This window comes from Nelumbo nucifera, chromosome 5, assembly GCF_055504915.1.
Source record: "Nelumbo nucifera cultivar China Antique chromosome 5, China Antique-T2T, whole genome shotgun sequence".
Taxonomy (NCBI): Eukaryota; Viridiplantae; Streptophyta; class Magnoliopsida; order Proteales; family Nelumbonaceae; genus Nelumbo; species Nelumbo nucifera.
This window is the reverse complement of record NC_142653.1, coordinates 19,785,349-19,813,142: the sequence shown is the minus strand read 5'-3', so window position 1 is coordinate 19,813,142 and position 27,794 is coordinate 19,785,349. Positions and strand designations below refer to the sequence as shown.

The 27,794-nt window shown below is 43.5% G+C and overlaps 1 protein-coding gene across 12 annotated transcripts in view; it reads left to right on the top strand.

Moving 5' to 3' along the window:
• The first annotated feature begins 10,201 nt into the window (after positions 1-10,201).
• The window catches only part of LOC104595636 (inositol-pentakisphosphate 2-kinase-like), a 33,183-nt gene continuing 15,590 nt past the window's right edge, over positions 10,202-27,794 (top strand). For 6 of the 12 annotated variants that reach the window (XM_088888744.1, XM_088888743.1, XM_010256458.3 and 3 more), the window contains exons 1-5: positions 10,202-11,271; positions 11,391-11,515; positions 11,612-11,729; positions 16,262-16,465; positions 22,937-23,053. In XM_088888744.1, coding sequence (XP_088744870.1) covers positions 11,499-11,515; positions 11,612-11,729; positions 16,262-16,465; positions 22,937-23,053 — 456 coding nt within the window. In that variant the 5' untranslated portion in view covers positions 10,202-11,271; positions 11,391-11,498. Of the gene's footprint in view, positions 11,272-11,390; positions 11,516-11,611; positions 11,730-12,275; positions 12,421-14,991; positions 15,326-16,261; positions 16,466-22,936; positions 23,054-27,794 lie in introns of those variants that run through there. The other 6 variants (XM_088888746.1, XM_088888745.1, XM_088888747.1 and 3 more) reach the window with 3 other exon arrangements.

Here is a 27,794-nt window from a genome sequence, read left to right as displayed (position 1 = left end):
GACTGCTCCCACGTCTCTTGTCTAGTAGTGCAACACCTGCCAGTCCAGAGGACTGCGCCCACATCTCAACGTCAGGCAGTGTCGTGCATGCCAACTCTGCACCACGTCCCTCAACTGACAGGACCGTACTCTGCGATGGATACCTGCACCAATCGAATCAGCCTGACGAATAACGGCTGTAGTAAAGAACAGAGGCGGTTACACTCGATTTGACAGAGCATCAGTATATAAAGACCCCGATTTCCAAGGGGCAAAGGTAATTTTGGTAATCGAAAAGTGCGCATCTCCACTCTTAGCTCATTTTCCTTTACTACTCTCTAAGCTTTCCACCGAGTTCTAACTTAAGCATCGGAGTGTTCCCGCTAGGCGAGCTCCCCGGGAATTCTTCATCTTCTCCTTCTCAGATGCTGTCCGTTGCCAGTTAGGAGCAAGGCCCCTGCCAGCTAGGAGTGACTAGATCGCGCTACATCATTTGGCGCCGTCTGTGGGAAACACTTCAAAAAGCCTCTCACCAAACACCGTAACTTTCAGTAAGACTTCAATGGCTTCCTCCAGCAACGCCGGACGAAGTGCCGATCAAAATACCTTCGGGGAACGACCTCAGCTCCCTACCGTCTGCATTGGCCAGTTCATTGTACCCCTCTCCGCGGACGGAGTCCCTACCCTGAGCGCACTTCAGGTTATGGTGCTAGTAAATGCTCCACTCCCTTCGCCGGTAGAGGCGACCTTTACAGAACCGTCAGTTCTCCCGGTGGTTGGACAGAAACAACTAGAAAACCTGGCACACTGTGTGCGAGCTATGCAAGATCAAATGCAGCAGGTCCACCAGTTCCAACTGTACCAGCAGCAAATGCTCCACCACGACTACCAACAGCAGTTTCCACCGCTGCCCCAGAATTAACAACAAGTTCCACCTCGACACCCTGCTGCACCACAGGCCCAGCCCCACCGTCGCAGTGAGCATCTCCCCCGCCGAGGAGAGACCTCCCAAACTCAGAACCCACTTGGAAGCCATGTCTCATCCCATGGCAGGAGGGAAAGACAAGTTACTCCCCTCACCTCGCAGCTTGTAGTCAGGTCGGGGGCCTCTTAGCCAGTCAGACCCGCGTCGCCTCGACCCTCACAGTTTGAGCTCCCACTCGCCGAGAACCAGTTCGAGGTCCTGGCTGCGGACTACAGACAAGGCCCTTCAGTTCACAGCCATCAGTAGCAGTCCGAGCCCCTTCCTGGGCCCATCGAGCTCGGCAACACAGAAGCAAGCAGTACTAATGCCGAGACAACAAAGCATTGGAGACGCCGCCGAGCTCGCCGAACTGCCACTCACAACCTGCCCGAGCTAAAGGGTAAGGAAGAGGTGAGCTTGGACGAAGTAAAAGCCACTCTGCTCCTCTTAGTTTTGTCCCCCCTGTCTCCAAAACTTCTTGCTGTCCCAATGCTGAAGGACTTCAAACTTCCTCCCTTGGACAAGTATGATGGATCGTTCGATCCAAATGACCACGTTGATGCCTTTCAGTCGCAGATGCACTTGGCTTGGGCCACTGAGTCCTGCATATGCGTGGCCTTCTCCACCACTTTCAAAGGGGTATCGCACATGGTACAGGAACCTTGCGCCCGGGTCAATAAAAAGTTGGGCGCAGTTCGTGCAAGTCTTCACCTCTCAGTTCGTCACCAGCAAGCGATGCCCGAGGACCCAAGAGAGTCTCCTTGGCATAGTCCAAAGGGAAGGAGAGCCCATCCGGAGTTACATCAAGCGGTTCAATGACATTTGCTTACAGATACCCGACTTGGACCCTACAGTGCGGCTTACAGCAGTCAAGAGAGGCATCACACACAAAGAGTTCAAGTGGCATGTGGTGGTCAATCGGCCCAAGACTGTGACCGAGTTCCTCAAGCTTGCGGACCAGTTCATAGGGACGGAGGAGGATATCAACCAGAAAAATGAAAGTGTGCCCGAGAAAAGGAAAAGGGAAGGTGAGTCCTCGATCCAAGGGGACAACAAGAAGAAAAAAGACCCAGCTCGGGGGGCAAGGCCAGGACAACCTTTCTGAAGTCTTCTAGCAGAAAGGACTGACTACACGCCCCAGAACGCGAAGCGGGCCGAGATCCTTATGGCGATCAAAGATGCCCCGTATGTGAAGTGGCCACCCCGACTGAAAGGGGACCCCAATGTAAGAAATAAGAACTTGTATTGTAGTTTTCATAAAGATCACAGTCATAGTATCGAGAATTGTAAGAACCTCTGTGACAAGATAGAAGAGCTCATCCGTCGCGGATACTTAAGAAATTTTGTACAAAATAATAATAATAAAGCAGGTTGGCAAGGGGAGCAGGGTAGAGATGCTCCCGAGCCCAGCAACAGGAAAGCAGAGCAGCCACATCGGCAGCCCCCTGAAGAGAGACCAGTTCGGGGGACTATTCATGTGATCGTTAGAGGTTCAATTGTCGCGGATTGCACTTCGGCTGCAGCACGGATTTCAGCTCGAGAGGTCGGAAGGGAGGAGCAAAACCCCCCGAAGCGGCCAAGGACAGAAGACCCGATCTTCTTCACTGAGGACGACACGCGCGGGGTTTACTACCCCCATGATGACGCGCTCGTTGTAAAAGGATTAATGACTTTGAAGTCAAGCGTGTTCTCGTCGACTCCGACAGCTCGACAAACATTCTTTTCAAGGCAACATTCGACAAGCTTCAGCTCCAAGAGAGCTATCTCAAGCCCGCAAGTACTCCCTTGGTAGGCTTCAGCAGAGAGGAAATCAGACTCCTGGGGAGAATCATAGTACCTGTGGAAGTCGGCACCTGGCCTAGCATAGTGAGGCTCAACCACGACTTCTTGGTGGTCGCAACTCTCTCCTGGTACAATGCCATAATAGGTCAGTCCATCACCCATGCTCTTCGTGCGGTGGTCCCCACCTATTATTTGGCGATGAAGTTCCCCACAAATTTCGAAGTTGGGGTAGCGCGAGGCGATCAGCTAAAGTCTCGCAAGTGGTACGTCGCCACCCTCAAAGGGAAAACTAAGGTGGCCGACGACCTTGAGCTGGAGCGACCTATGGAGCAATGCGAAGAGCGAGTTGCACCTACCAAAGAGACTGTTTTCGTGCCCACTTCGGGGGAGGACCCAACTCGGACACTCCAGATCGGCGCCTCAGTCCAGGAGCCCCTGCGATCTCAACTGGTAAGTTTTTTACTTCAAAATTTAGATGTTTTTGCATGGTCCGCGGCAGAGATGCTCGGCATAGACCCAAGCATCACCACTCATAGGCTAAATACTGATCCTGTAGTTAGGCCCGTTAGACAGAAGAAACGCAACTTAGCCCCAGAGCGCTGGAGAGCAGTTGACGAGGAGGTCGGGAAGCTCCTCGCAACCAACTTTATCAGAGAGGTCCATTACCCGAGCTGGGTAGCCAACCCAGTCCTGGTAAAGAAGGCCAACGGTAAATGACATATGTGCGTCGATTATACCGATCCGAACAGAGCTTTCCCGAAGGATTGCTTCCCACTCCCCAAGATTGACCTCCTGGTGGACGCGACCTCAGAGCACGAGTTGCTGAATTTCTTGGGCGCCCACTCAGGCTATAACCAAATAAGAATGGACCATGCCGACGAAGAGAAAACAACTTTTATAACCGAGCTAGGTCTGTACTGTTACAAGGTCATGCCCTTCGGACTAAAACCTACCGGGGCTACTTTCCAAAGACTTGTAAATAAGTTGTTCGAGCTGTTGATTGGCAAGAAAGTAGAATGTTATGTAGACGACATGGTCGTCAAGACTCAGTTTTCACATGATTTAACAGAAGATTTGCATTCTGTTTTCGAAATTCTGCGTAAGTTTAACATGAAACTGAACCCAAACAAGTGTGCCTTCGGTGTCACCTCGGGTAAGTTCCTAGGGTACATCGTCAACCGGCGTGGCATTGAGGCTAACCCTGAAAAAATTAAGGCTATCCTAGATATGAGGCCACCCCGGAAATTGAAGGAGGTTCAGAGGCTGAATGGTCGTATAGCCGCTCTGAGTCGCTTCATGTCTAAATCGGCAGATCGTTGCCTGCCTTTCTTTAAGGCAATTAAAAGCAAAGGCTTTAAATGGACCGAAGAGTGCCAACTCGCGTTCGATGAGCTCAAAAGGTACATCGCCAGTATCCCGATCTTAACCCGACCCAAGAAGGGTGATGTTTTGGAGTTGTACCTCTCGGCAAGTGACGAGGTGGTCAGCTCGGTACTGATAAGAGAAGTAGATCGTGTCCAACGACCTATCTACTATGTTAGCAAAGTGTTGTAGGGTGCAGAGACAAGGTATCCATAGATCAAAAAGTTGGCATATGCGCTAGTCATCGCAGCTTGGAAGCTCCGTCAGTACTTCCAAGCTCATACTGTTGTCGTCCTCACCAACAAGCTTCTGAGGCAAGTCTTGCTCAAGCCCTATGTCTTTGGTAGGTTGACAAAGTGGACCATTGAGCTCAGTGAATACGACCTCCAGTACAAGCAACAAACTGCTATCAAGGCCCAAGCCTTAGCTAACTTTGCCATGGAATGCACTTTCAGCACCGAAGTCCCCAGGCCGGTCGAGCCTGAGGCCCCCAGGTTGGATGAGTCCGAGGTTCCCAGGCCGGTTGAGCTCGAGCATTGTGAGGTAGCAACTAGTGCGGCTTCTCTCCTAGTTAGATCGAACCCGACCTGGGATGAGGATCCCTGGATCCTTCACGTGGATGGCTCGTCCAACCAATAGGGCAGCGGAGCTGGAATTGTTCTGTATGGGCCAAGCAAGGTCAAACTGGAGTATGTGTTATGCTTTGAGTTCACGGCGTCCAACAATGAAGCGGAGTACAAGGCGTTAATAGCCGGGCTGGCTCTAGCAAATGAAGTGAAAGCCAAGCACATGGTCATCTGCAGTGATTTTCAGCTCGTGGTCAACCAAGTCACTGGTGAATACGAAGCTCGCAAACCAACCATGATCGCCTACTTAGCCAAAGTCAGAGAGGCTCTGCTCAACTTCCAGTCTCAATTCATCAAGCAAATCCCGAGATCTGAGAACACTGAGGATCAGTGATAATACCATGAGAACCGTGTATATAAAGAACTTGTCTCGGCCTAGCATTCTCGGGGGGGGGGGGCAAAGGAGGTCGCTCTTGTTGTTTTAGCAGATCCGAGCTGGATTGATCTGCTCGCGAGCTTCCTGCTACATGGGACCCTCCCTGTAGATCGCAATGCCGCCAGAAGGGTAGAGCGTCAGGCGACCAAATACGTCATGATAGAAACGGTTGTACCGAAGATCTTACACGCTCTCCTATCTGCGTTGATTGCGACCTTCCGAAGCCAAGCTCGTGCTCCACGACACTCATGGAGGCCTGTGCGGTGGACATTTGGGGGGCAGGGCTCTCGCCCAGAAAGCGCTACGACAGGGATACTAGTAGCCAACAATGAAGACAAATGCGATCGAGCTTGTCAGAAGATGTGACAAGTGCCAGAAGCACGCCAACATCCATCACCAGCCTACCGCCGACCTGAAGTATCTCACCAGCCCATGGCCTTTTCGCACAATGGGGGATCGATATACTCGGACCATTTCCGCCAGCGACAGGGTAGAGGAGGTTCTTAGTGGTTACAGTTGATTATTTCACTAAGTGGGTAGAAGCTGAACCTCTCACAACGATCACAGCATGGAATGTGCAGAACTTCTTCTGGAAGAATATAGTGTGCCATTTCGGACTACCCCGAGTACTGATCTCTGACAATGGTAAGCAGTTCAAGGATATTAAATTCTAGAACTGGTGCAAAGATATGGGAATTCAACGAAATTTCACCTCGGTAGCACACTCTCAAGTAAACGGTCAAGCGGAGGTCACGAATAGAGCCATTCTCCGCGGACTAAAGGTACGCCTCGACCGAGCTAAGAGACTCTGGGTAGATGAGCTACCCAGTGTACTATGGGCTTATCGAACTACGGTAAATACCACAACAGGCGAGACTCCCTTCAACCTCACTTATGGCACTGAAGTAGTCATCCCAACCGAGATCGAGGTTCCCACACTACGTCTAGAAGTGTATGATGACGAAACAAACGAAGATGAGCTACGCACCAACCTCAACCTACTTAACAAGGTACGAGACCTCGCATACATTGGGACCGCGACCTACCAATAAAGAGTAGCTCGGTACTATAACGCCTAGGTCAAAAAGCGGAACCTCCGCGTCAGAGACTTGGTTCTTTGTAAAGTCATGGTACCTGAGCCCGGTGTTGGTAAGCTCGGGCCGAATTGGGAAGGACCCTACCTAGTAAAGCGGGTGCTCGGGGAAGGAACGTACGAGCTCGAAACCCTAAAAGGTAAACAAGTACCTCAAGCATGGAATATTGTCAACTTAAGGCAGTATTACTTGTAATCACTGAGCTGAGTGGACTACAAGTCGCTCTTCTAGCCTAAGGGCCAATACATCGAGCTAACGAAGACCTCAGCACTATAAGACCCAGTCGCCTCTTCGGTATGGGCGAACTCCAAAAGGGGGTGGACCATAGTCACTCCTCGAGCCTAAGGGCCAATATGCCGAGCTAATGAAGACCTCGGCACTATAAGACCCAGTCGCCTCTATGGCATAGGCGAAGTCTAGGAGAGTGGACCATAAGTCACTCCCCCAGCCCAAGGGCTAAAACGCCGAGCTAACGAAGACCCGAACATCGTATAAGACCTAACCACTTCATCGACATAGGCTAAGTATTAATACCAAAGGCACAGGCAGCTCGGGTGTGAATCCTATGATGCATAGCCCGTCCCGGTATACAAGTTGGACCCATTAGGGATAACCGACTTCAACTTAAGTAACCTAGGTGCATACAGGTTGGGCATATGCTCGCTATGTTGGTCACCTCGGTGTACATTATGAAATCATCCCTACCAAGTACTAGGAGACAACTCGGGGTAACGATAGTCGAGAAACCCAACTTCGGGCACTTAGCTCTAACAGTTCGAGTGAAATAGTCACTTCGGCAAAAGAGTAAATCACACAACACTTAGCAAAAAAAAGAGAGGAACATTTCATTACTAGTTCTTATAAAAAAAAAAAACCAGGCCTAACAGCCCGGGAGAGTACATCAAAATAGAAAGAAAAGAATGAGAACCGGGCTTAGCCGCCCGGGAGCAACCACTTCAAAAGATTCATTTCAGAAGAAAAAAAAGAGAGAGCTACTAGCCTCAAGGTCCCAGCTCCTCTACGTCCTCATCGCTCTCCTGCAAAGAGTCGGGCTCCTCCTCCTCCGCAGTGTCCGCCGTCTCTAGGGCCAGGTCCCTCATTGTTACGTCTTTAAGGTTAAGACCATAGAACTTCTTCCAGGCCAGCCATCGGCAAAGCTTGAACCCCGAGTGGTTGGACTTCGAGCCGTACTCAACCTGGAGGTCATGGAACTACTGGGATTCTTTAAAGTCCTCCACCGCCTTAGCCCGCTCTTCCTCTACCGCGGCGTCGAAGTTTCGGGTCCACTCATGGAGCGTGGACTCCAAGCCTGGACCTGCTGACGAAGAAGCTCCCTCTCCGCCGCCACCCTCGAAGACTCCTCCCGGTAACGGGCGCTTTCCTCAGACAACCGGGAGATCCGTGCTTCTTGGTCCCTAACGAGTAGCTCCTGGGCCTTGCGCTGGAGCCTCCGCACTTCCGACCTTTGATTGATGGCGTCCTGGGAGTGAATAGAAGTCTGACAGGCCATGGCGTGGATGGCAGAGTTCAGCTACCAATAGAAAGCCGAGGTAAGTAAAAAAAAAAGAAAGGGGGGGGGGGGGGAAGGGAAGAAGCAGACACTTACCACCATGCAGTGAGCCGAGGCCAGCTTGGAGAGCTACCTAGGGTGCATCCCGGCCTAGTCCGCGATCTCCTCATGACCAACCGCCTGCCGGCTCCTCCGCAAGGCTACGAGGAAGTTGGTGACGCTTTCGTCCCTCCCTCGGTAGGAAACCGTGGGAAGATAATGGGGCCAGAATGCACGACTGGAGGGCACTGCTTCTGGGGTGGGACCTCTTCTTCTTCGCCGCCTCCCGCGGCTACTCCCTCGAAGGGCACAAGTGGGACCTCTGGCAGCGGAACAAAGGCTGGGTCCACAGCCTCGAACTCGGTATCCCCAGAAATGGACACTTGGTTGGGGCGCGACCTCTTTGCCCTACGCTTCTGGTTGCTCGACAACAGGCGATGTGCATCCACACCAGACATGTTGGCTGCAAGAATCGCAAGGCATTAGTCTAGCTCGCAAAAAAAAAAATGAAGGCGACCTAAAGGTAACCTATCGGGGCTCAGGCCGACCTGCTTGTCCTCAGCTAGGTAATCCGAACAGAGGAAGCCTACCCCTTGTCCTCAACTCAATGCCCGAATCCTGAACGGCGGCCCTCCAGTAGGTCGGAAAGGGCCACCCCTCGGGGTTGCGAACTACAACATAACCCCGCTTCTAGGCTGAGATCCTGTTTGGCAGCTCGTGGAGGAGCTTGAAACCAGGACGGGGGGAAAAGTAATAAGAGCGCCTTTGTAGAGGGGCTCCGAGGGAGGCATTCTTGATCGATAGTATAATGGCAAAGATATCATGGGAGAGAGGAAGACAATACTCAAAAAACAGAGAAATTGTCTCAACCACATTCCTGATTGAGTTCAGGTGGAGTTGGTCTATGGTGACATTGAAATGGGTAAGAACCTCCACTATCAAAGGATGTAGAGGGAGTCGGAGACCAGCCATGAGCTGCTCCTCAAAGATCACGATCTCGTCGTGGCCGTGCTCCCAAGGATAGTTACCGGATGGGAGGCTGTAAATAAGATCCCTTGGGTGGTCATACTGAAAGAATAGGGCTCAAAGCCTCTCCATTGACATGGAGGAAGGGTCGAAGCTATCCGGCTCCCGACCCTGGGAAGTGGAAGCCGAGTTACCGGAGGCCTCTCGGACCTCCGGAGCCTGTTAGGGAACCCCCAAGCTCCCCCCGAGCTCAAGGGGACCTTGTCCTGATTACCATCTCGGGAAAAGCCACCGTAGTACGGATACCCAGACATTGTTTGGACAGAGTAGAGGACTCACCAGAAAAGTGAATTGAGAAAGCGACGAAAACGGGGAGAGCTCGAGAAAACAAGGTGAAGGCGTGACCTCAAAACTGAAAGCAAGGCAAGTTGGCATAAAGAAAATGAGGCTTGGGGCCCTCCTATTTATAGCCACTATGCCAAAAAAACCAACGGTTTATAATAAAGTCGGTTGCACATCCTCCGAGACTGAAATAAAGCTGGCTGCACGTCTTTCGAAATTGAAGGCAGCTTGGCGCATTTTTTGGCGCCCGAAAAATCCAGAAATCACCTGACATCCCCGCGTATACATCATGCGATAAGTCAACCTAGTTTAAATAATGGGTCAAATCCACCCATCACTTCATGAACTCCCTGCGCTAGAGTAAGACTCTTAGCCCGGGGAGTGGGGGGCAATTGATGGAGGGTGATTTGACCCGACCTCCTAACTAAGGGACACGTGGATATGACTCAATGTAAGTGACAACTCAACATGATAGATTGGCCACAACTCGGCGTAATGAGCTCGCTGAAACCCCAGCAGAACAGCTCGCTACAGCTCGTTACAGAATGGCTTGCTGCAAAGCAGCTCGCTACGAAGGAGTTCGCTATAAGGGAGCTCGTTACAAAGGAGCTCGCTATTGAGTAACCCAGAGTCTTCGGGAAACTTCTTGTCCAACAAGACCGTGCTTGTCAGACTGCTCCCACGTCTCTTGTCTGGCGGTGCAGTACCTGCCAGTCCAGAGGACTGCGCCCACGTCTCAACGTTAGGCGACGTCGTGCATGCCAGCTCTGCACAACATCCTTCAACTGACAGGACCGTACTCTGTGACGGATACCTGCATCAATTGAATCAGTCTGGCGAATAACGGCTGTAGTAGAGAATCAAAGGCGGTTACACCCGATTTGACAGAGCTTCATTATATAAAGATCCCGATTTCCAAGGGGCAATGGTAATTTTGGTAATCGAAAAGTGTGCATCTCCACTCTTGGCTCATTTTCCTTTACTAGCTTTCCACCGAGTTCTAACTTAAGCATTGGAGTGTTCCTTCATCTTCTCCTTCCAAGTCGCGCTACAATGATTGATAGATATATAAATGTGGATATGGATGTTAATACGGGAAAGACAATTTTAGAAAAAGTGATGACAATAAATTATAGTTTCCCCATTAGGACACTTCGATTCTGTGAAATCGTTAGGCTTCCTACGAAATTGCGTTCAAGACTTCAAGTCTATCGGAGGTCGATGGCAATGCGAAGTTGCGAAATCGAATACACTCACCCATTCCCAATTTCCCATCCGACGAAGAAGCGGAAGAAATGATACAGTTCCTACTGTGAGCGAGTCCGCGACCAGCTACATGGTGCAAGTTGAGATAAACGTGTTAAACGTTAAATAATCCGTCATTTTTTTTTCCGGGATAGGGTGGTCTGTTTTCCGGCCCCTCTATCCTATGACTCTCTCTCTCTCCTGCCAGTCATTCTCTCTGTATCCAGCTCTTTTCTTACTTGTCTGTGTTAGTTAGGTAATGCGATCTCAGCGTCTGTTCCTTCCAACTTGTGAGTGTCGTTGGTATTAAAAATGTTTTCCGTTCGCTGTGCTTGTTGGTCTGTTCTCCTTTCTAACTTCTGGAGTTCTGGGTGTAGTGTTAAGTTTTTTAGTCATAGATCTCCAACCTAGGTTCACCGGAAAACAACCATTATCCCGTTGGAGAAGAAACCCACCGTTCTTCAGCTGGTGAAAAGACTCGAACGCTATCAGCGACCCCTTCATGGATTGATTCAACGATTGACAAAGAATGCTCCATCATACCGGACATGGAGTTGACATAAAATCTGCCTCCCACTTTCTAATCACCGGAAATCCCTGCCTCGGTTTCTTCTTCCACTAGTGGGATTTCGAAGAACATGGTGATTCTATTTCTGGAGTGGGATGAAGTTCTAAAACCAGAGCAGACGACGGAGTAGCCCATCGAGAGGAAGAGAGGGACGTAGGGAACGTGTCTACCTTCGCAGGCGGGTAGGAGATCTCATGTTTAGGGACAGCTGTCTCTTCCTAATTGGGTGGACAGAAATCTGTGCAGAGAGGCAAAACAGACGCGATCCTACCGTTTCCGAGTTCAATTCAGCCCCCACAAGATTTTCCCTCACAACGTCCCACAGCACATCCCCGCCGCGTAATTAACGTAAAGGTAGAGAAAATTTTCGCTTTGCAGTACAGTCTTAAGAGAGTAAAGAGCAACACGAATACGGAAGGTCAGGTTTTATTTTTTATTTTTTTTAATTCTCACTCTCTATACTTTCTGAATTCTGAATTCTGACTTCTGAGGGGTCGCTGTGCTAAATTTCCCTTCTTCATGTCGTGTTTATATTAGGATTGGGCTGTTAATTGATTGGTGTCAATTTCTCTACGGCGCAAGAGGAATTAAGGGTTTTCTTGAGCACGAAGTGAAATCTTCATCGCTCCTTGATTTCGGAAGGAGATGCAAGAGGTTTCGAGGTTAAGGACGAAGAATCATTGTTTATTTGTGTATTTTGTTTGTTATTTACTCTGTTTCTCTTTCTTTATGATGAGGACAATCGAATTGGCTTGCAGGCTTCCGACTGAATGCACGGAACTGGTTTTGGAAGAGAAAGATGCAGCGGATTGGATTTACAGAGGCGAAGGAGCGGCTAATCTTGTGCTTGCTTACAAAGGATCATCTCCTTCTTTTGTACGTCAACCGTTCGATTAAATTCCGTGCTTTTGATTTCATCTTTGATGATGGTAAATGATAAATATCTCAATATCAATGAGTTGAAAAGTGGGGCAAATGGCCAATTAAAAACTTGGTCAATGCCTATAACATACAAAAAGAAGTAGGAAAGCTAAAAAGCACTACACAAAAAGAGATTGCCATCGAGGAGCACGGCTCATTCAGTTTCAGTGAGGAGAAAGATCAAGATTCTCTTCTTATGCGCTTCCTAAAGTCCAAACCTAACATGTTCGCCAAACGAAGAAAGAGAAAAAAAAGAGGGCGCAACAATTTTCAGGAAAAATGTCAAAACTCGATCCAATTGTGGGTTAATTGGGTCCCATTCACTCTCGGGTCTGAACTCTGATGGAATATGCCTCTTATGTCTTTAAGCAAAGTACTGTTTATTTACTAAAACGCACTTGTTATTTCATTAGAATTCCCAAAATAGCCTTTCCTGTAGTATAGTGGCTTTGACAGACCAGTGAAATCCCAATTTCCCAAGCAGAATAAAATCCTTGGAGCAATGCTTGTCATACAAAAAGCTTTCGTTGCTTTTAGTAATGGGACATTGTGTCATTTGAGAAAGCTGTTCAGTAAAGGTGGATGCAACAGAATTTTTGATCAAAATGCAACAGATTCAGTAAAGCTGTCCAGATGCTAGTAACAGGTCCAGAACTGACTCTTTTTTCTTTTTTGCTCGGCAAACCAATAAAAAGCTTTCATTGCTTACCTAGAGAGGTTACAAAGCTCCTTTGGGGAAGGATGAGTGCAAAATAATTTTCTCATCCTGTCCGGAGGTTCATCGTGAAATTCCAGCTGACTGTGCTCAGACAATCTAGCCCTAGAAGCTAACTCATGCGCCACACTATTCTTGGCTCTAGGAACATACAAAAAGATACACTTAGCAAAAAAGGATTTCAAAAAGTAAACCTGTTCCCACATAGCCTGTTCCTCCCATTTCAATTTCAGTTTACCCTGCTCTGTGTGCATACTATTTACAATGTTTTGTGCATCTGTACATATCACAAGCTTACACAGCTCCGGTTGACGAGCTTTGTGCATATCGTGGATTATCACCCACCATTCTACATGTACTGTTGTCGAGCTTTACATTTGCATCCTACTGCTGTAACAAAAGAGTTGTGAGGAGATATAATAACATAGGCTGCAGAAGCTACAAGATGATTTACAGATGATCCATCAGTGATATAACATAAGAATCAGGATCAACATTAAGATGTTTTTGGTGTTGCGTCCTATTTGTGTTGTTTGGTTGTGTGGTTGGATTGTCATCCAACCTTTGCTAAATATTGCTGGCTCCATGGGTGAAGTGACAAGGGTTGATGGATTCACCGTTGAATATTAGCTTGTTGCGCTTCTCCCAAATAAATTTTGCATAAACTGCCCACTTCTTCAATAGATCTGCTTTTTCCGCCTTCAACCCTTCTAATGTTTGTCGCCATCCATTGATTATCACCATTAATGAGTTCTCGCTGAAGTATTCTGGGTTAAAACCGATTCCAGCTTGTAACCATATGGCGCGGGCAAAAGGGCATGCCACAAACAAATGGTATTCTGTTTCCTCATTCATTTCACACACCTCACATTCTTTCTCATTCCTTAGTTTCCTCCTCCATAGTTTATCTTTAGTTAAGGGGAATTGTGGCCATGTCCACAAAGACTTCTATAGGCCGATTGTACTCTATATTGTCCCCCTAGTGCTGGCTTCCACGGTAGCTGATCACTACTTTGCACTCGACTGGGTAACAGACTTAGGATAGCTTCACCCTCTTCCTCTTCAAACCATCTATTCACCAACTCTCTATTTCAAAGGCCTTGATCTGTTAACAAATCTTTTACTTCTAGTCGTGGTCTTTGGAGTTGGTCCTCTGTTCTCCCTTTGGGTATGCCTTCCGGTAATAATGGTACCCATGGTTCTTCATCTTTCCCACCTCCTATCTTCCAAATGAAATTATCTTTCAGCTTCTCCTTTACTTTTAAGATACTTCTCCACCAAAGTGAATGATTCGAAGCCGGCTTGGCATCATACCATGTTTTGTTCTGCAAATATTTTGCTCGTATGCCTCGGGCCCACAATGCTTCTTTCTCATTCATCAATCTCCATAACAGTTTAAACAGTAAGACTTTATTCCATTCTTCCATAGACTTTAAACCTAACCCATCCTCTTCCTTAGGACTGGTTATCTTTGCCCATGCAATTGCAGTGAATTTCCTTCTTCCATGCCACCAAAAGCTTCGTTTCGTCTCCTCCATTTTCAATAAGACTTTTTTAGGTAGAAGACCCGTGGTCATTTGGTAAATAAAGAGGGCTTGAGCCACCGCTTGCACCAAAGTTGTACGCCCTGCCTGTGACAACAATCTTGCTTGCCACGTGTCCACTCGATTTTGCACCCGTCCAAGGACTCTTTTATTAACCTTATCACGTTATAACTGATTACAATCAACTCACAAAATGTCATAAATGTATATGACAAAGCTTGGGTATGGAGACAAAGGACCTATCACTGGTTGTGGTCTTATTACGAGCCACCCATCATAGATTATGTTGATCAGGACCCATCCTATATTGTGTCCTACCTTGAAGACTAGCTGTGCAAAAAATCAGCTTAAATTCTTAAATAAAATGCCAAATTTTGAAGCAAAAAGTTGGATGGTTGTCAAAAGTTCTATTTAAATCTTTCTGAATGTTTTGAAAAAAATGCATGAATTTGATTTAAAGACATATAATCATGCTTGTTTTTTATATACATAGGTGGTGGGACCCATCCAATGATGGTAAGTTACAAGGAACCCAAACCATATCTAGTAGCCCTGTGTCCCCAGATCTGAGCCAAAACATCCAATCCCTATATGTAAGCATGTGGGAACAAGTTTCCTAATCAGGTTGTTTACCAAGCTTCCCTAAACGATTCAAGAAACTTCTACATGGCAAGTTTCTAGCTCAAAGGGAGCATCCATGTTCCTCCTCCTTATCCTCTATATGGAAAAAAGTTTTGCATAAAAGGAATTGCCATGTGTTTGAAATAAACCCTCTTTGACAAAAAAAAAAAACCTCTTTGATAGTCTCCTTTCCAATTTAAAAATTAAAAACTTGGATGATTATTTTCAATTAGGCATAATAACAATACAAGATTGTTTTTATAGGGCTAATATGATATTAGGGAGCGGCTCTGCTAGTTGGATCATTTAGTGAAAAAGGCTAAACAACCGAGGATTCCTCCAAATGTTAAATTTTATCTTAATGATTTTTATTTTATTACAAAAAAAAAGATAGCAAATTAGCATGAGTCTTTACTAGGCCAAGACATATTATGCTCAGTACCAACAGAGCTATTATCAGGCCTCCAGAGTTGGAAGCAATCCAATTATTGGATCTAGAACCTATTCCAGGCCCTATGTGACGGGGTTGGATTGGATTTTGGTTTGCACAAGCAAAATGACTCACTGACTGCAGAAGCCAGTTTCCAACAGAAAGAAAGAAAATACGCCTAATATTTGCTACTTCCCAGATTTTAGTTGGCACTTGTTTTTTCATCCAAACCCAGAATCTGGTAAGTTGGAGAATCTGGTTTCTATTTCCATCTCGCTTTTCCTTTTCCGTTGCAATCTAAGCACCACATAAGGGAATACTTGAGCTTGACATAATCTGCTGATGGGGCTGTTGGAAACCCAAATTGTTTAATTTAATTTTTTATTAACATTTGGACTCTCACTTTCATCACATAACTTTTCCTCGAGTCCTGAAATGATTTCATTTCAATTTCTGGTAACATCCCTCTAATGAATCCACTTTAGATTCTGAAAGTTGAAGTACAATTATTTCAACAATCATTCTTTGAAAAAATGCTTCACAAGTTCAACTTTTTGCGGTCCTGTCTCCTAGCTAACAAATCATTGCTTCTATCATGACATTTCAAAATCACTTTTCTTGAAGTTTTTTCTATCTCTGTTCTCTTAGTAACATTCAAGTTACTCATTCCATATATGTCACATTTATTGCCTTCTTTGATGCATGCATTCTCAAGTACATAAACTTTGTGAGACGGTCCTTTTTGGTAGTAACTGAAGAGTCTTACTTGGTTTGCTTTTTTATAAACATGCTTATCCCATTTTGCTCACCGTTGAAAGTTGAAATATTTGGTTGGTACGGGAGAAGCAAAAAATTGAAAGAGACAAGGATACCTTGAACCTACTCCCTATGAATAGAATGTTTGTATTTATGATCCTGTGATTCTTAACTTTGTATATATCTCCCCATTTTATTAATTTTTTAGTTTTTCTTTTCATCATCCTTGTCTGTTTGCATATATATTTATCCCACTTTTTCTACCCAACTTATGAAAGTTATATTCATAATTGTTTATGTATATTGTATGTATATGAACTGCTTGTGCTTTACAATCTTCAAATTCTGTGGGCAAGTGTACTTCATATCTAAAATCTATCCTATTCACTTTCAGTTTTTGTCTTCTGGTTGACTGTTATAGGTTGGAAAAGTAATACGTCTCCAAAAGGCTCCCAAAAACATATCCCAATCCATGAATGGTACCTCAGTTTTCTCTGTCCAAGAATGCCTTCTGTGGAAAGATACAAATGACCTGTTGTCATCCACTTCAAAGGAGAATGTTGGGCAACTATATTCTCTCCACATAATGAGTCCTTTGCTAGGTTCTGAACATGTTGATCCTGGGGTAAGTTGTTGAAGGTATTATTTGATATTATGGACCTTTTTAAGTTTGAGACACAAGTTCATTCCATGTGAAGTAAAGGAGGGATGTGTGAATAGCTGCATGATTCTTAAGATATAACATAAAATTTAGCAATTTATTGTCTATGATTTTGGGTCCTCCTTATATTTGTTGAATATCATGGAACATGAAACATTTTTCTTTAAGAGGATGTTTACTTTATACAACAACTTGAAGAATTGAATGGTAGAAAAAGAAATGGAAGTTGGTAAATATTTTGGTTTATTTTGGGTGGTAAAGTGTTTGCCCAGAAGGATTTTAAGGAGTTAGAGGAGAGAGACAGAAGAGGGAAGGTTGAAAGAGTGGTAGGAACTCGTGGGGGAAGAAGGATCAGTGTAGTTGAGAAGGATTAGGAGGGTTTGAAGGGGAAGGGGAGGGGAGTTCTGGTGGTGTGGTTAGGAGGAGATAGGAGATAGGAGATAGGGGAATGAAGGATTTGAATTGGTGAATTGGGGGAGAGAAAATTTACATCACCATCATCTAAGCTTTGTCCCAACTATATGGGGTTAGCTACACAAATCTTGTTTCGCCATCTGTCTGTTCAATGCCATCTTTATTTTTAAATCATGGGTGCTTAAATCATTTCTTATTATTTGCACCCAAGTCCTTTTTGGTCTGCTCCTAGCTCTTCTTCTAGCCCCTTCAACTTGTAACGGATCACTTTTCCTAACAGGTGCTGTAAATGGTCTTCTATGCATGTCACCAAACCATCTCAATTTACTTTCACTCATTATATCACCTCTTGGAGGCTGGATCTACTCCTAGGTTCCTTCATATGACTTCATTTTTAACCATGCCCTTTTCTAGTTTTTACCACTCGTCCATTTAAGCATTAGAATTTCTGCTACACTCATTTTTTTGGGCATGCTGCTTCTTAACTGCCCAACACTCTGCCCTATACAAAATAGCTAGCCTTACAACTGTCTTATAGTAATTTCCTTTTAGCTGACGTGGTATTCACCTCACATAAGACTTTGGATGCACCCCTCCATTTTGTTCATCCTGCTCTAATTCTATGGGAAACGTCCTCCTCAATCTATCCTTTGTTATGAATTATTATTGAACCAAGATAACAAGTGAGATCACATTGAGTTATCTCTTGGTCTCAAATCCTAAGTCTACCCTGATTTGCACTTCTACTATTATTAGATTTATATTTGCTTATATTCTGTTTTAGTCCTTATTTTAAAATTTTTTGTTTCTAATGCATTTATCCACAAACCTAATTTTTCCTTTAATCCTTTTTCTAGTTTCATCAATTAATTTTCAATGGAGGGGGGAGAAAAGTTATAATGGAGAATTTATTACTTTTGAACTGGGGCATGGAGGATCCTGTCTTGGAATTTATGGGGTTAAGGAACTTTAGAAGGAGGTAACAGGTAAGGTAGAATAAGATAATATAACTTTGTTGTAAAAAAAATTAAATTACAGAGTTTCGATATGGGGGTGAGGAATGAAGTATGAGGTTTGAATATTGGGGAATGGGTTGAAATTCTGGCTGTGGGTGTAGCAAGGGGTAGGGTTATCGTGTGGCATCCAAAGCTGTTTATGGAGGTGGGGGACAGAAAGGTTAATTTTTCCCTTTCACTGTGTTTCAAAATAGTGGATGAGGTGTCAGGAGTGGGTGTGGTTGTTGTTAAACATATATGAACCTAATGATGAAGGGGAAAGAGGGGAGATATAGGAGGAATAGATGAGACACATCAAACATGGAAGGTGTTGTGGTGTTTGAGGGGTTTTAATGTGGTTAGGGGATTGTGTTAAATGAAGTGAGAAAGGGGAATAGAGTAACAATGGCAATAAGAAAACTTCGGGGTTTTATTAGAAGAGACACCCTTATATCAGGGGAAAACTTTGAAGCTCAACATAGGGAGAGGTGGGTGCATGGTGCTTTGAGATGTGATAAGAAAAGGTCTTGGCCTTTGGAGTATGGCTTTGTACCTTGATTGGGAATTCTATGTGGTTAATTTCTGTTAGAAATGGTATTTATTGGCTGCTTTAGATTTATAGAACTGGTCTTTGTTGTAAGAGATTTTTTGTTTGAATTATGGGGTGAATGTATTGGATGATTGATATTGTTGAAGGGTGATTGTGTTGTTTGCTTTTGTTATTTTCCTTCTCAGGTGATTCCTTATCATCTAATTTTTGTACTCTACTTTTTTTTTCTTTTAGGCTCAATTTTGGAAGAGTACAAATACAAATATGTAGAGTGCAAATACAAGGTATTAGAAATACCGTATACAAGGTTTTGCATTGTACATATTTGTATTTGCACTCTTCCCAAACTGAGCCTTAATGAATGTTATATATACAAAAAAAAGAAATCTTTTCTTAGTGTACACAGCCTCTTATACCTTTTCCTTTTTGACAGTAATATGAACCTTGTTTTATCAGTTACCATGAAGTTTAGTAAGATGAACCATTTTATATAGATGAAGAGAATGCAAATGAGAGGAGTGTTTAGAGCAGACTCGAGTCCAAAAAATGCCTCTCATTGTTAGACTATACAGTCTCTTGTATCAGATCTGTAGGTTTTGATTCTTACCATGTAATGGAACTCTAGAACTGAGCTGAGACTGTTCTTAGTTTAGGGAATAAGATGAATAGGGTGAGGGGTTTTGGGCCCCAATGCAGCAGTTTCATGATTTACCATTTTGCTGTTTAATTAAAAAAAAAAAAAACTGTTCCCTGCTGACAGAAGAGTCTAGGTGTAAAATCCATCAAAATTGTGGATTTTGAAATTCCTATAGGGAGTAGTCAGTAGTCACTAAAGATCTTCAGATTTTTTTGCATGAAATTGCTCCCTGACCCATGATGATAAATCAATATTAGCAGGAAATGCAGTTTGACTCGTTATGAATTATCCAAGTCTTTGACTTTAACTGGTTAGCTTTGGAAGTATTTGTACTCAATCTCTTATTTGAAAGTATGGGAAACCTGCAATGATAAAGTAATGTATTCTATTGATCTTTGAAATGCAAAAAATGCCTCTACAGCTGGGTGCTGTACAAAGGGAATATACAAAGTAGTCACTTTTTTCCTTTCAACGACCAATACAATACATTATTTTATATCTTTCAACAAAAAAAGGGAAGTCTGAGTGGAAATCTGCCGAAAATAAAAAACTGTAGAAAGAAGTGAAAGAGAAGAAGATTTTTGTGAGAGAAAGAAGAAGAGAAAGAGTGGAGAAAGGAAGAGAAGGCAATCTTAATCTGGCCACCCTCTTCTATTGATATTTACACTTTAATTAGAAAGTATGTACAATGACAAATATGCCCTTAATAGGGCGGCTGGTGCAAATAGCTTAAAAAAACATAAAAAACACTATTCTAATAACTTCCAAATAATGGGTCGTGGTCCCCACTTACCAACTAAACAAATAATAAATAAAAACAAGTAAGAAGGCTGTAAAATCCTCAACAGTTCTGCAATGGCATGCAGTGGAGAAACTTTATGGGAAATTCTTTTTTTTTTTAATTTCAGAAAATTAACGAAAGGCATTTTCCTTTTTTTTTTTCTGAAATAAGCATTTGGGGAATTTGTTGTTCAAACAGAAAACAGATTAGTAAACTTGATCTCATGGTTCTCCTAAAATCCTTCATGACTAAGACACAAAAATACCACCTTTCAACTAGGTCTTCAAGATAGGTGTTTATTATTCTATTATGGGTGTGGAGTGTGGACAAGTTGGAGTTGTCTATTTTATGGTCTTTCTCTTCATGTCCTTTATTCACTTTATCCATTTTCTGCTTTCTCTAACAAATGTATTCTTCTATTTTTAAAATAAAACTGCTCGAGTGTTTGGCTGGGCTGCCTTTTTCTGCGTAATTGTGCGTGAGGTGGGTAACCAAAAATCAGGTTGGGCTTAGAGGTTCAGGCAACTCAACCTTGCCTGTGCTCAATGATGTATGCTTTGTAGCTGAAATTACTTATCAAAAAGAGAAAAGAAATGTTTGATTTATCCCTGGATTTTCTTTCCTATTCTGTTTCATTGCGTACAAATTGTCTTACTATTTCACATATTAATACAATGCTACTATCAAATAGAATATCAATAAAATATGTTCACAGTTACTGATCAAAACAATAGATAAATAATTGAAATTGTTGAAATCTGTTAGTTAATTAGTTTCCTTATTTAATTAATTAATTCTTTGTTATTTTTTCTGTTCTTTAGTGCCGCAGGGGCATTCTTGTAATCTTACTTTCTTTTATTATTAGTTGGGACGCCCTAATATAAATACTAATGACTGGCGCCGCCAGTCATAACTTTTTGATCCCAGAATTCTCTTCGTCTCTCTTCTCTTCTCTCTCTTCCTTTCTTCTCCTTTCTTTTCTGTTTCTCTGATATGTTCAACCTAGAAAACATGGTATCAGAGCAGGTTTTCTGGGGTTAGAAGCAGTGCGACAAAGTCTTCTCAGTTTCTTCTTCCTCAATCTCTAAGTTCCTCCTCTACTGTGGATCGAATCTGATTAGGGAGTGGATTGAACTGATCTGGAGGGCTTTCTTTTAGGTTCTCTTCCTTTCTTTCTTGGTCGTGTGCCAAGAAAACCGTAAAAGAAGGGAACTCTGATGCTGTGAAGGCAAATCTTCTTAATCCTGTGGATCGTGTGATATTTTCTTGTACCCAGGTAAGTGGGTTTTAGAGGTCTGGATGACCTGCAATCACTGTGTTTTTTTTGGAACTGTGGATCGGGTGATCCTGTTTCTTGTACCCAGACAACTAGGTGGTGTAGGTCTGAATGACCTGTGATTGTATGACAGTGGTTTGCTAATGTCTCTTGGGGAATTATAGTGGATGTGTGCTCAAGTAGTTGATGAAGGGTTATATATAAGGGCTGCCTAGTTCCTGAGTTGTCTCCTTTTATGTGTGTGGTGTTCCTAATATCTGTTGTTTGACTGAACTAAACTGGGATTCCCGTGGAACTGTGAACTGTGGCTGAACTGAACTGAACTGAACTGTCAAATCAGATCTTATATCATGTTATCTGAGGATTCTAGTGTCTAGTGGGCCTTCCAATCAAGGTGGAGTGAGTGGAAGATTTGATATGAGCTTCCCCATGGCTGTAATACCGTTTGATGGTTTCAATTACCTAGAATGGTCAAGGGGAATTAAACTGTACATAATGCTAGGGGGAAGGTGGACTATATTAATGGTAAAACCAAAGAACTGAAGTCTTAGGGTGCAGAGCATGATAGGTGGGATCGGGAAAACAGCACGGTGATGTCATGGCTGCTACTTTCCATTCTGCCTCCGGTCAGTAAGACATTCATGTAGGCTAAAACAACTGTTGAAATTTGGGAGCAGGCAAAATCTACTTATTTAGAGCAATGTCACTATGCCAAAATATACCAGTTGCGAGCGGCCTCTTCTACTTGTAAGTTGGGGGAAATGAGTCTCTCATCATATTTCTCAAATTTGACCTCGATATGGAAAGAACTGGACCACTATCAGAACATAGACTAGAAGTGTGATGCTGATGCTAAGGCCTACAAGTCTCTAGTTTCTTAGCAACAGGTCTTTTCCTTCCTCTTGGGGCTGAACCCAATATATGAGTCTCTTAGAGTTCAGATATTAGGAAGTAAAGATCTTCCTTCAGTACAAGAAGTGTATGCCCTAGTACAATCCGAAGAGAGCACGTGGAATGTGATGAATAACTCAGAGGGGAGCAAATTCCCTTAGTGGAAAAAAGGAGTGCGGGTGTAGGAGGCAACAATTCTTTTAAGAAGGGTGACTTCCAGGAGAAAGTGGATGATAAGGATAAGTTATGGTGTACTCATTGTCAGAAGGCTAGACATACCAGGGATACATGTTGGGACCTCCATGGAAGCCATAGTGGGCTCAGGAGTTGGGTAAGAAATCAGATCAGAATAAGAAGCCGGTACAACAAGGTAAAAAAAAGTTCAATATGGCAAACTTAGCCTCTCAGGAGTCTCAGCAATCTACCACTACCAGCCTTCTTGGAACCGATCCCCGGGAAGATATCATTAACTCTTTCTGTGACCATTTGGAGTTGTGTGGGAGGGCAATTTGCCAGATGGATTTTACTCCTCCTGCCTCAACTTCCTTTGCATCTACTTCAGGTAATGGTAACTCTACCACTACCTTCCATGTGTCATCTTATTCACTAGATTCACCTTGGATAATTGACTTTGGAGCCTCAAATCATATGACGAGTAAGTCAAATTGTTTTCAATCCTATCACTTTTTATCTGGTAGGGACAAAATGAGATTAGCTTATGGCTCTTTTTCCACCATTGCTGGTCAAGGCACTGTATCCCTTCCTTTTGGACTTATCCTTTCTAATGTGTTACATGTTCCACAATTGCCTATAAATTTGTTTTTTGTCAGTAGCATAACAAACTCATTAAATTGTTTAGTGACATTTTTCCCTTCTTCTTGTGTACTGTAGGATTTGGACTTGAGGAAGATGGTTGGTAGAAGTCGTATGGTGGATGGTCTTTACATGTTGGAGAACAAAGCTAGTCTTGCGGTTATTGAGTCTACAAGTCAGTCTAGTGAGATTCAGGTCTATTTATGGCATAGTCGCTTGGGTCATTTATCTTTTGAGTCACTAAAGGTCTTTCTTCCAGATTTGTTTAAAGCAATGCCAATGTCTGAATTTAAATGTCAAACTTGTTAGTAGAGCAAACATTGTAGAAATCATTTTTTTTCAAGAAATAATAAATCTAATTTCCTTTTCCTAATGTTTGGGGCCCTGTTACTTTACCATCTAAGTTTGGCTATAAATACTTCATTACACTTATTGATGACTACTCCAGATATACATGGGAGTATCCCATGCGGTCCAGAGATGAAGTGCCAAAAATTATAAAAGACTTCCAATGCATGATATTCACTCGGTTTCAGACGGAGATTCAAATTTTCCAATCTGACAATGCGAAAGAGTACTTCCACAATGACCTCACGGAGTTTTTTGCTTCGTGTGGGTTTATCCACCGTAGCTCTTGTGCCAAAATTCAACAAAATGGTGTTTTAGAAAGAAAAAACCGCCATCTCCTTGAAGTGGCTCATGGGTTACTTGTCCACACGAACATTCCAAAACGTTTTTGGTTAGATGTTGTGTTATGTGCTGCCTATCTCATCAATCAAATGCCATCTCGCTTGCTAGGGTACAAGGCCCCATTAGCTCCTCTTTCCTACAACTCCTCTTTTTTCTATCCCTTTTCGTGTGTTTGGTTGTCGTTGTTTTGTTCAAAACTTGTCTCATACCCGTGGTAAACTTGACTCTCGTGCTATTCCATGTGTATTTTTGAGCTACCCTTCTTCACAAAAGGGTTACAGTAGAAAGCTTGCTGAATTAAAAAATATGAAATAAAAGGAGTTTCTTGAAGAAAGAAGGAAGAGAGAAGGAGAAGAAGAGAAGAAGATAAGTTGAAAAGAAAGGAGAGCAATAGTCTGGCCGCCCCCTTCACTTATTATTTATGTTAAAAATAATAGAGCAGTACAAAGACAACTATGCCCTTATAGGGCGGCAAGACATAAAACAACATATATAAGACACAAAAACATAATAAAATTTGGACTCACATAACTATTGTGGTCCCCACCTCCTATCTAACAACTAACATAAAACATCTACTCATAAAGAACATCATAAAACTGATTAATCTTCAACATTCCCCCTCAAGTTGGGAGTAAATGTCACACATTCCCAACTTGCATTGATCATGTTCAAGCTTGTTCTTTGCCACCCCTTTAGTGAGAACATCAGCCAGCTACAACTCTGAAGAGACATAAGGCAAACAGACTTCTCTGGTTGTTACCCTTTCTCTTATAAAGTGTCTATCAACTTCAATGTGTTTTGTCCTATCATGCCGAATTGGATTGTGGGCAATATTGATTGTAGCCTGATTGTCACAGTATAACATCATAGGTTCCTCTGCTTTTATCCCAATCTCACTCAAAAGAGATCTAACCCAAAGAAGTTCTGAGACACCATGAGTCATGGATCTATACTCGCCTTTGCACTTGACCTTGCCACAACCGCTTGCTTCTTACTCTTCCAGGAGATCAAGTTTCCACCTACAAAGGTACACACTCCTGATGTAGACCTCCTGTCATCTAAGCATCCTGCCCAGTCAACATTTGTATAGGACTCTAGCTTCAGATTCTCATGATTTGAAAAAAGAATGCCTCTGCCAGGGTGCTTTTTCAGATATGCAACTATCCTCTCAATAGCTTCCCAGTGCTGAACCCAAGGTGCATGCATGTACTGACTGACAACATTGACAGCATAAAAAATATCTGGTCGTGTCATACACAAATACAATAGTCGGCCCACCATTATTTGATATCTCCCTACATCCTTTACCAACTCACCATCCACACCATTAACTCTGTGATTTGGATCAATAGGAGTGTCTTCTGGTTTGGTCCCCAGCTTCCCAGTCTCCCGCAATAGGTCAAGTACATACTTCCTCTGTGAAATAAAGATCCCATGCTTGGATCCTGCAACTTCAATCCCCAAGAAGTATTTGAGCTCACCAAGATCTTTGATCTCAAATTCTTGCTACAATGATTTTTTGAGATCATCAATCTCCTTCAAATCATTTCCTGTCACCACTATATCATCCACATACACAATCAGAATCGACACCAGAGCATCTGTCCTCATCACAAAGAGAGTGTGATCAGACTGTGTCTGTGTGTATCCAAAACGGATGAGTGCCCCTTTGAACCTGTCAAACCAAGCCCTAGGTGACTGTTTCAGTCCATACAGAGATTTTCTGAGTCTGCACACCTTTCCCTTACCAACATTCTCATAAAAGCCTGCTAGAATGTCCACATATACCTCCTCCTGTAAATCACCAGTGAGGAAGGCATTTTTGACATCAAGCTGGAACAAAGGCCATGAATAGGTGGCTGCTAGAGATAAAAGGATACGGATTGAACTCATCTTAGCTATTGGTGTAAAGATTTCCAGATAATCAACACCGTAGGTCTGAGTATACCCTTTTGCTACCAACCTTGCCTTGTACCTCTCTATTTTTCCATCAACCCTATACTTCACTGTGAATACCCATTTACATCCGACTATCTCTTTGTCTAGGGGGAGATCAACTATTTCCCAAGTTTGGTTTTTAACCAAAGCATCCATCTCATCTTGCATTGTTGTTTTCCACTTAGGTTTGGAGAGAGCCTTAATAACATTCCTGGGTATACCCATAGACATAGAATCCAGGGAAGAAAGAAGAGCACGGTAGGAGGGTGATAAGGCACTATAGGAAAGATGGTGTGAAATGCAATGGGTTGTATACTTTCTTTTCCCCTTACGAAATGAAATGGGAAGATCAAGGTCAGTGGGATCAGTTGCAACAATGGTGTTAGGGACAGGAACATTATCATCATAAAACATAACAGGCTCAGGCTCAAGAGGAAAACCTGGAACTGTATCTGCCGAATCTAGAGTTTTAGAAAGACTAATAGAGAGGTGTGTGGAGTCAACCATCATTTGCCGGCATCGATATTTCTGTGAGGCTGCCCATAGTGGCTCAGGTAATGAAACTGGAGGTGCTGGCTGAACTGATGGAGGTGTTGGCTGAACTGATGAAGGTATTGGTTGAACTGATGAAGGCACCAAAGAAACAGGAAGAGGAACAGATTGTGAGTTCTCCTCTCCAAAACTCTCCCCCTAAGGAGAACCACTCGAGAAGAAGAAGGTGGATTCACAGAAGGTAACATCCATTGTGACAAATTTGCTCCTCAACACTGGGTCATAACAGCAATACCCCTTTTGGTTCTGAGCATACCCAAGAAAAACACATTTCTTGGCCTTAGGATCCAATTTCTTGCGATGAGGGCCAAGAATGTGAACAAAGGGAACACACCCAAAAACCCTCAGAGGTATATGAAATATCTCCCCATCTGGAAAAAGCAGACTAAATGGCACCTTAAACCCCAAAGTCTGTGAAGGAAGACGGTAAATCAAATGCATGACTATAAGAAATGCATCTCCCCAGAACTGCACAGGAACTGAAGCACACAACATAAGACTCCTTGCCACCTCCACAATGTGTCTGTTTTTTCTCTCAGCAACTCCATTTTGTTGTGGTGTATATGCACAAATTTTCTGATGAATTACCCCATGTTCTAGGAAATATGTGGTCAGGTTCTTCTCAAAGTACTCTTTGGCATTTTCTGATCTAAAAACCTTAGTTCTCACTCCAAATTGTGTGCAAACCATCTGGTGGAATTTGTCGTACCAAGTTAAGAACCTCATCACGTGATCTCATCAAATATATCCAAGAATATCGTGTATAATCATCCACAAACAAGAGAAAGTACTGGAATCCTCCCATGGAAGGGATATGATATGGCCCCCATACATCAGTGTGAACAATATTAAAAGCAAAAGTACTTCTTTTATTACTTGGTTTAAAAGACTGTCTACAATGCTTTCCTAACTGACAACTCTCACACTCCAAAGTAGATAACTAAACAAACTCAAACAACTTTGGGAAAAGACATTTCAAAGAACTAAAAGAAAGGTAAGCGATTGTGGCAGAGCATAATCTAGTTCACTGACTCTAACCCACTATTACTGCTGCTGCTAACATGATGGCCTTGATGTTTCGAAATCTCATCCAGAAGGTAGACTCCATTCACCTCATGACCACTCCCAATCATCTTCTTTGACTCTAGATCCTACAAAACACAATTACCAGGAAGAAAGGTCACAAAACAATTCAAATTCTTTGTCAAAGAACTAACAGACAATAGGTTGGTGTGAAGTCTAGGGACATGTAAAACAGAAGACAAAGTTATATCATTGGTCATTCTAATTGTCCCTTTCCCAGCAATGGGAATATGTGAACCATCTATTGTAGAGACTCTGTCTCTACCAGAACACAACTGATAGGAACTAAAAAGGGTAGGGGCATTAGTCATGTGCTCAGATGCTCCTGAGTCTATAATCCAGGAAGGTCCCTCCTTACCTAAAGTGGATGCAAGATTTGCAGTTGCATATGAACTACATGTATGTGCAAAGGAAGAGGTGTAGTTGGCTCCTGCATTCTGCTGTCCATCTGGAAGGCTAGTGCTAGGTGAATCTTTCTTACTCATAAGCTATCCAAACCTCTCCAATTCTGTCCTCACTGCTACTACTGCAATGGATTCCCAATCCGTTTGGGAAAGAGGGACCGAAGAGTCTCCTGTAGTGGCTACATTTGCATTTCCCTTCTTGTTCCTTATCCAAGCAGGCGTAAGATTTGGATGAAGCTTCCAGCAAGTGTCCCTGGTATGCTTAG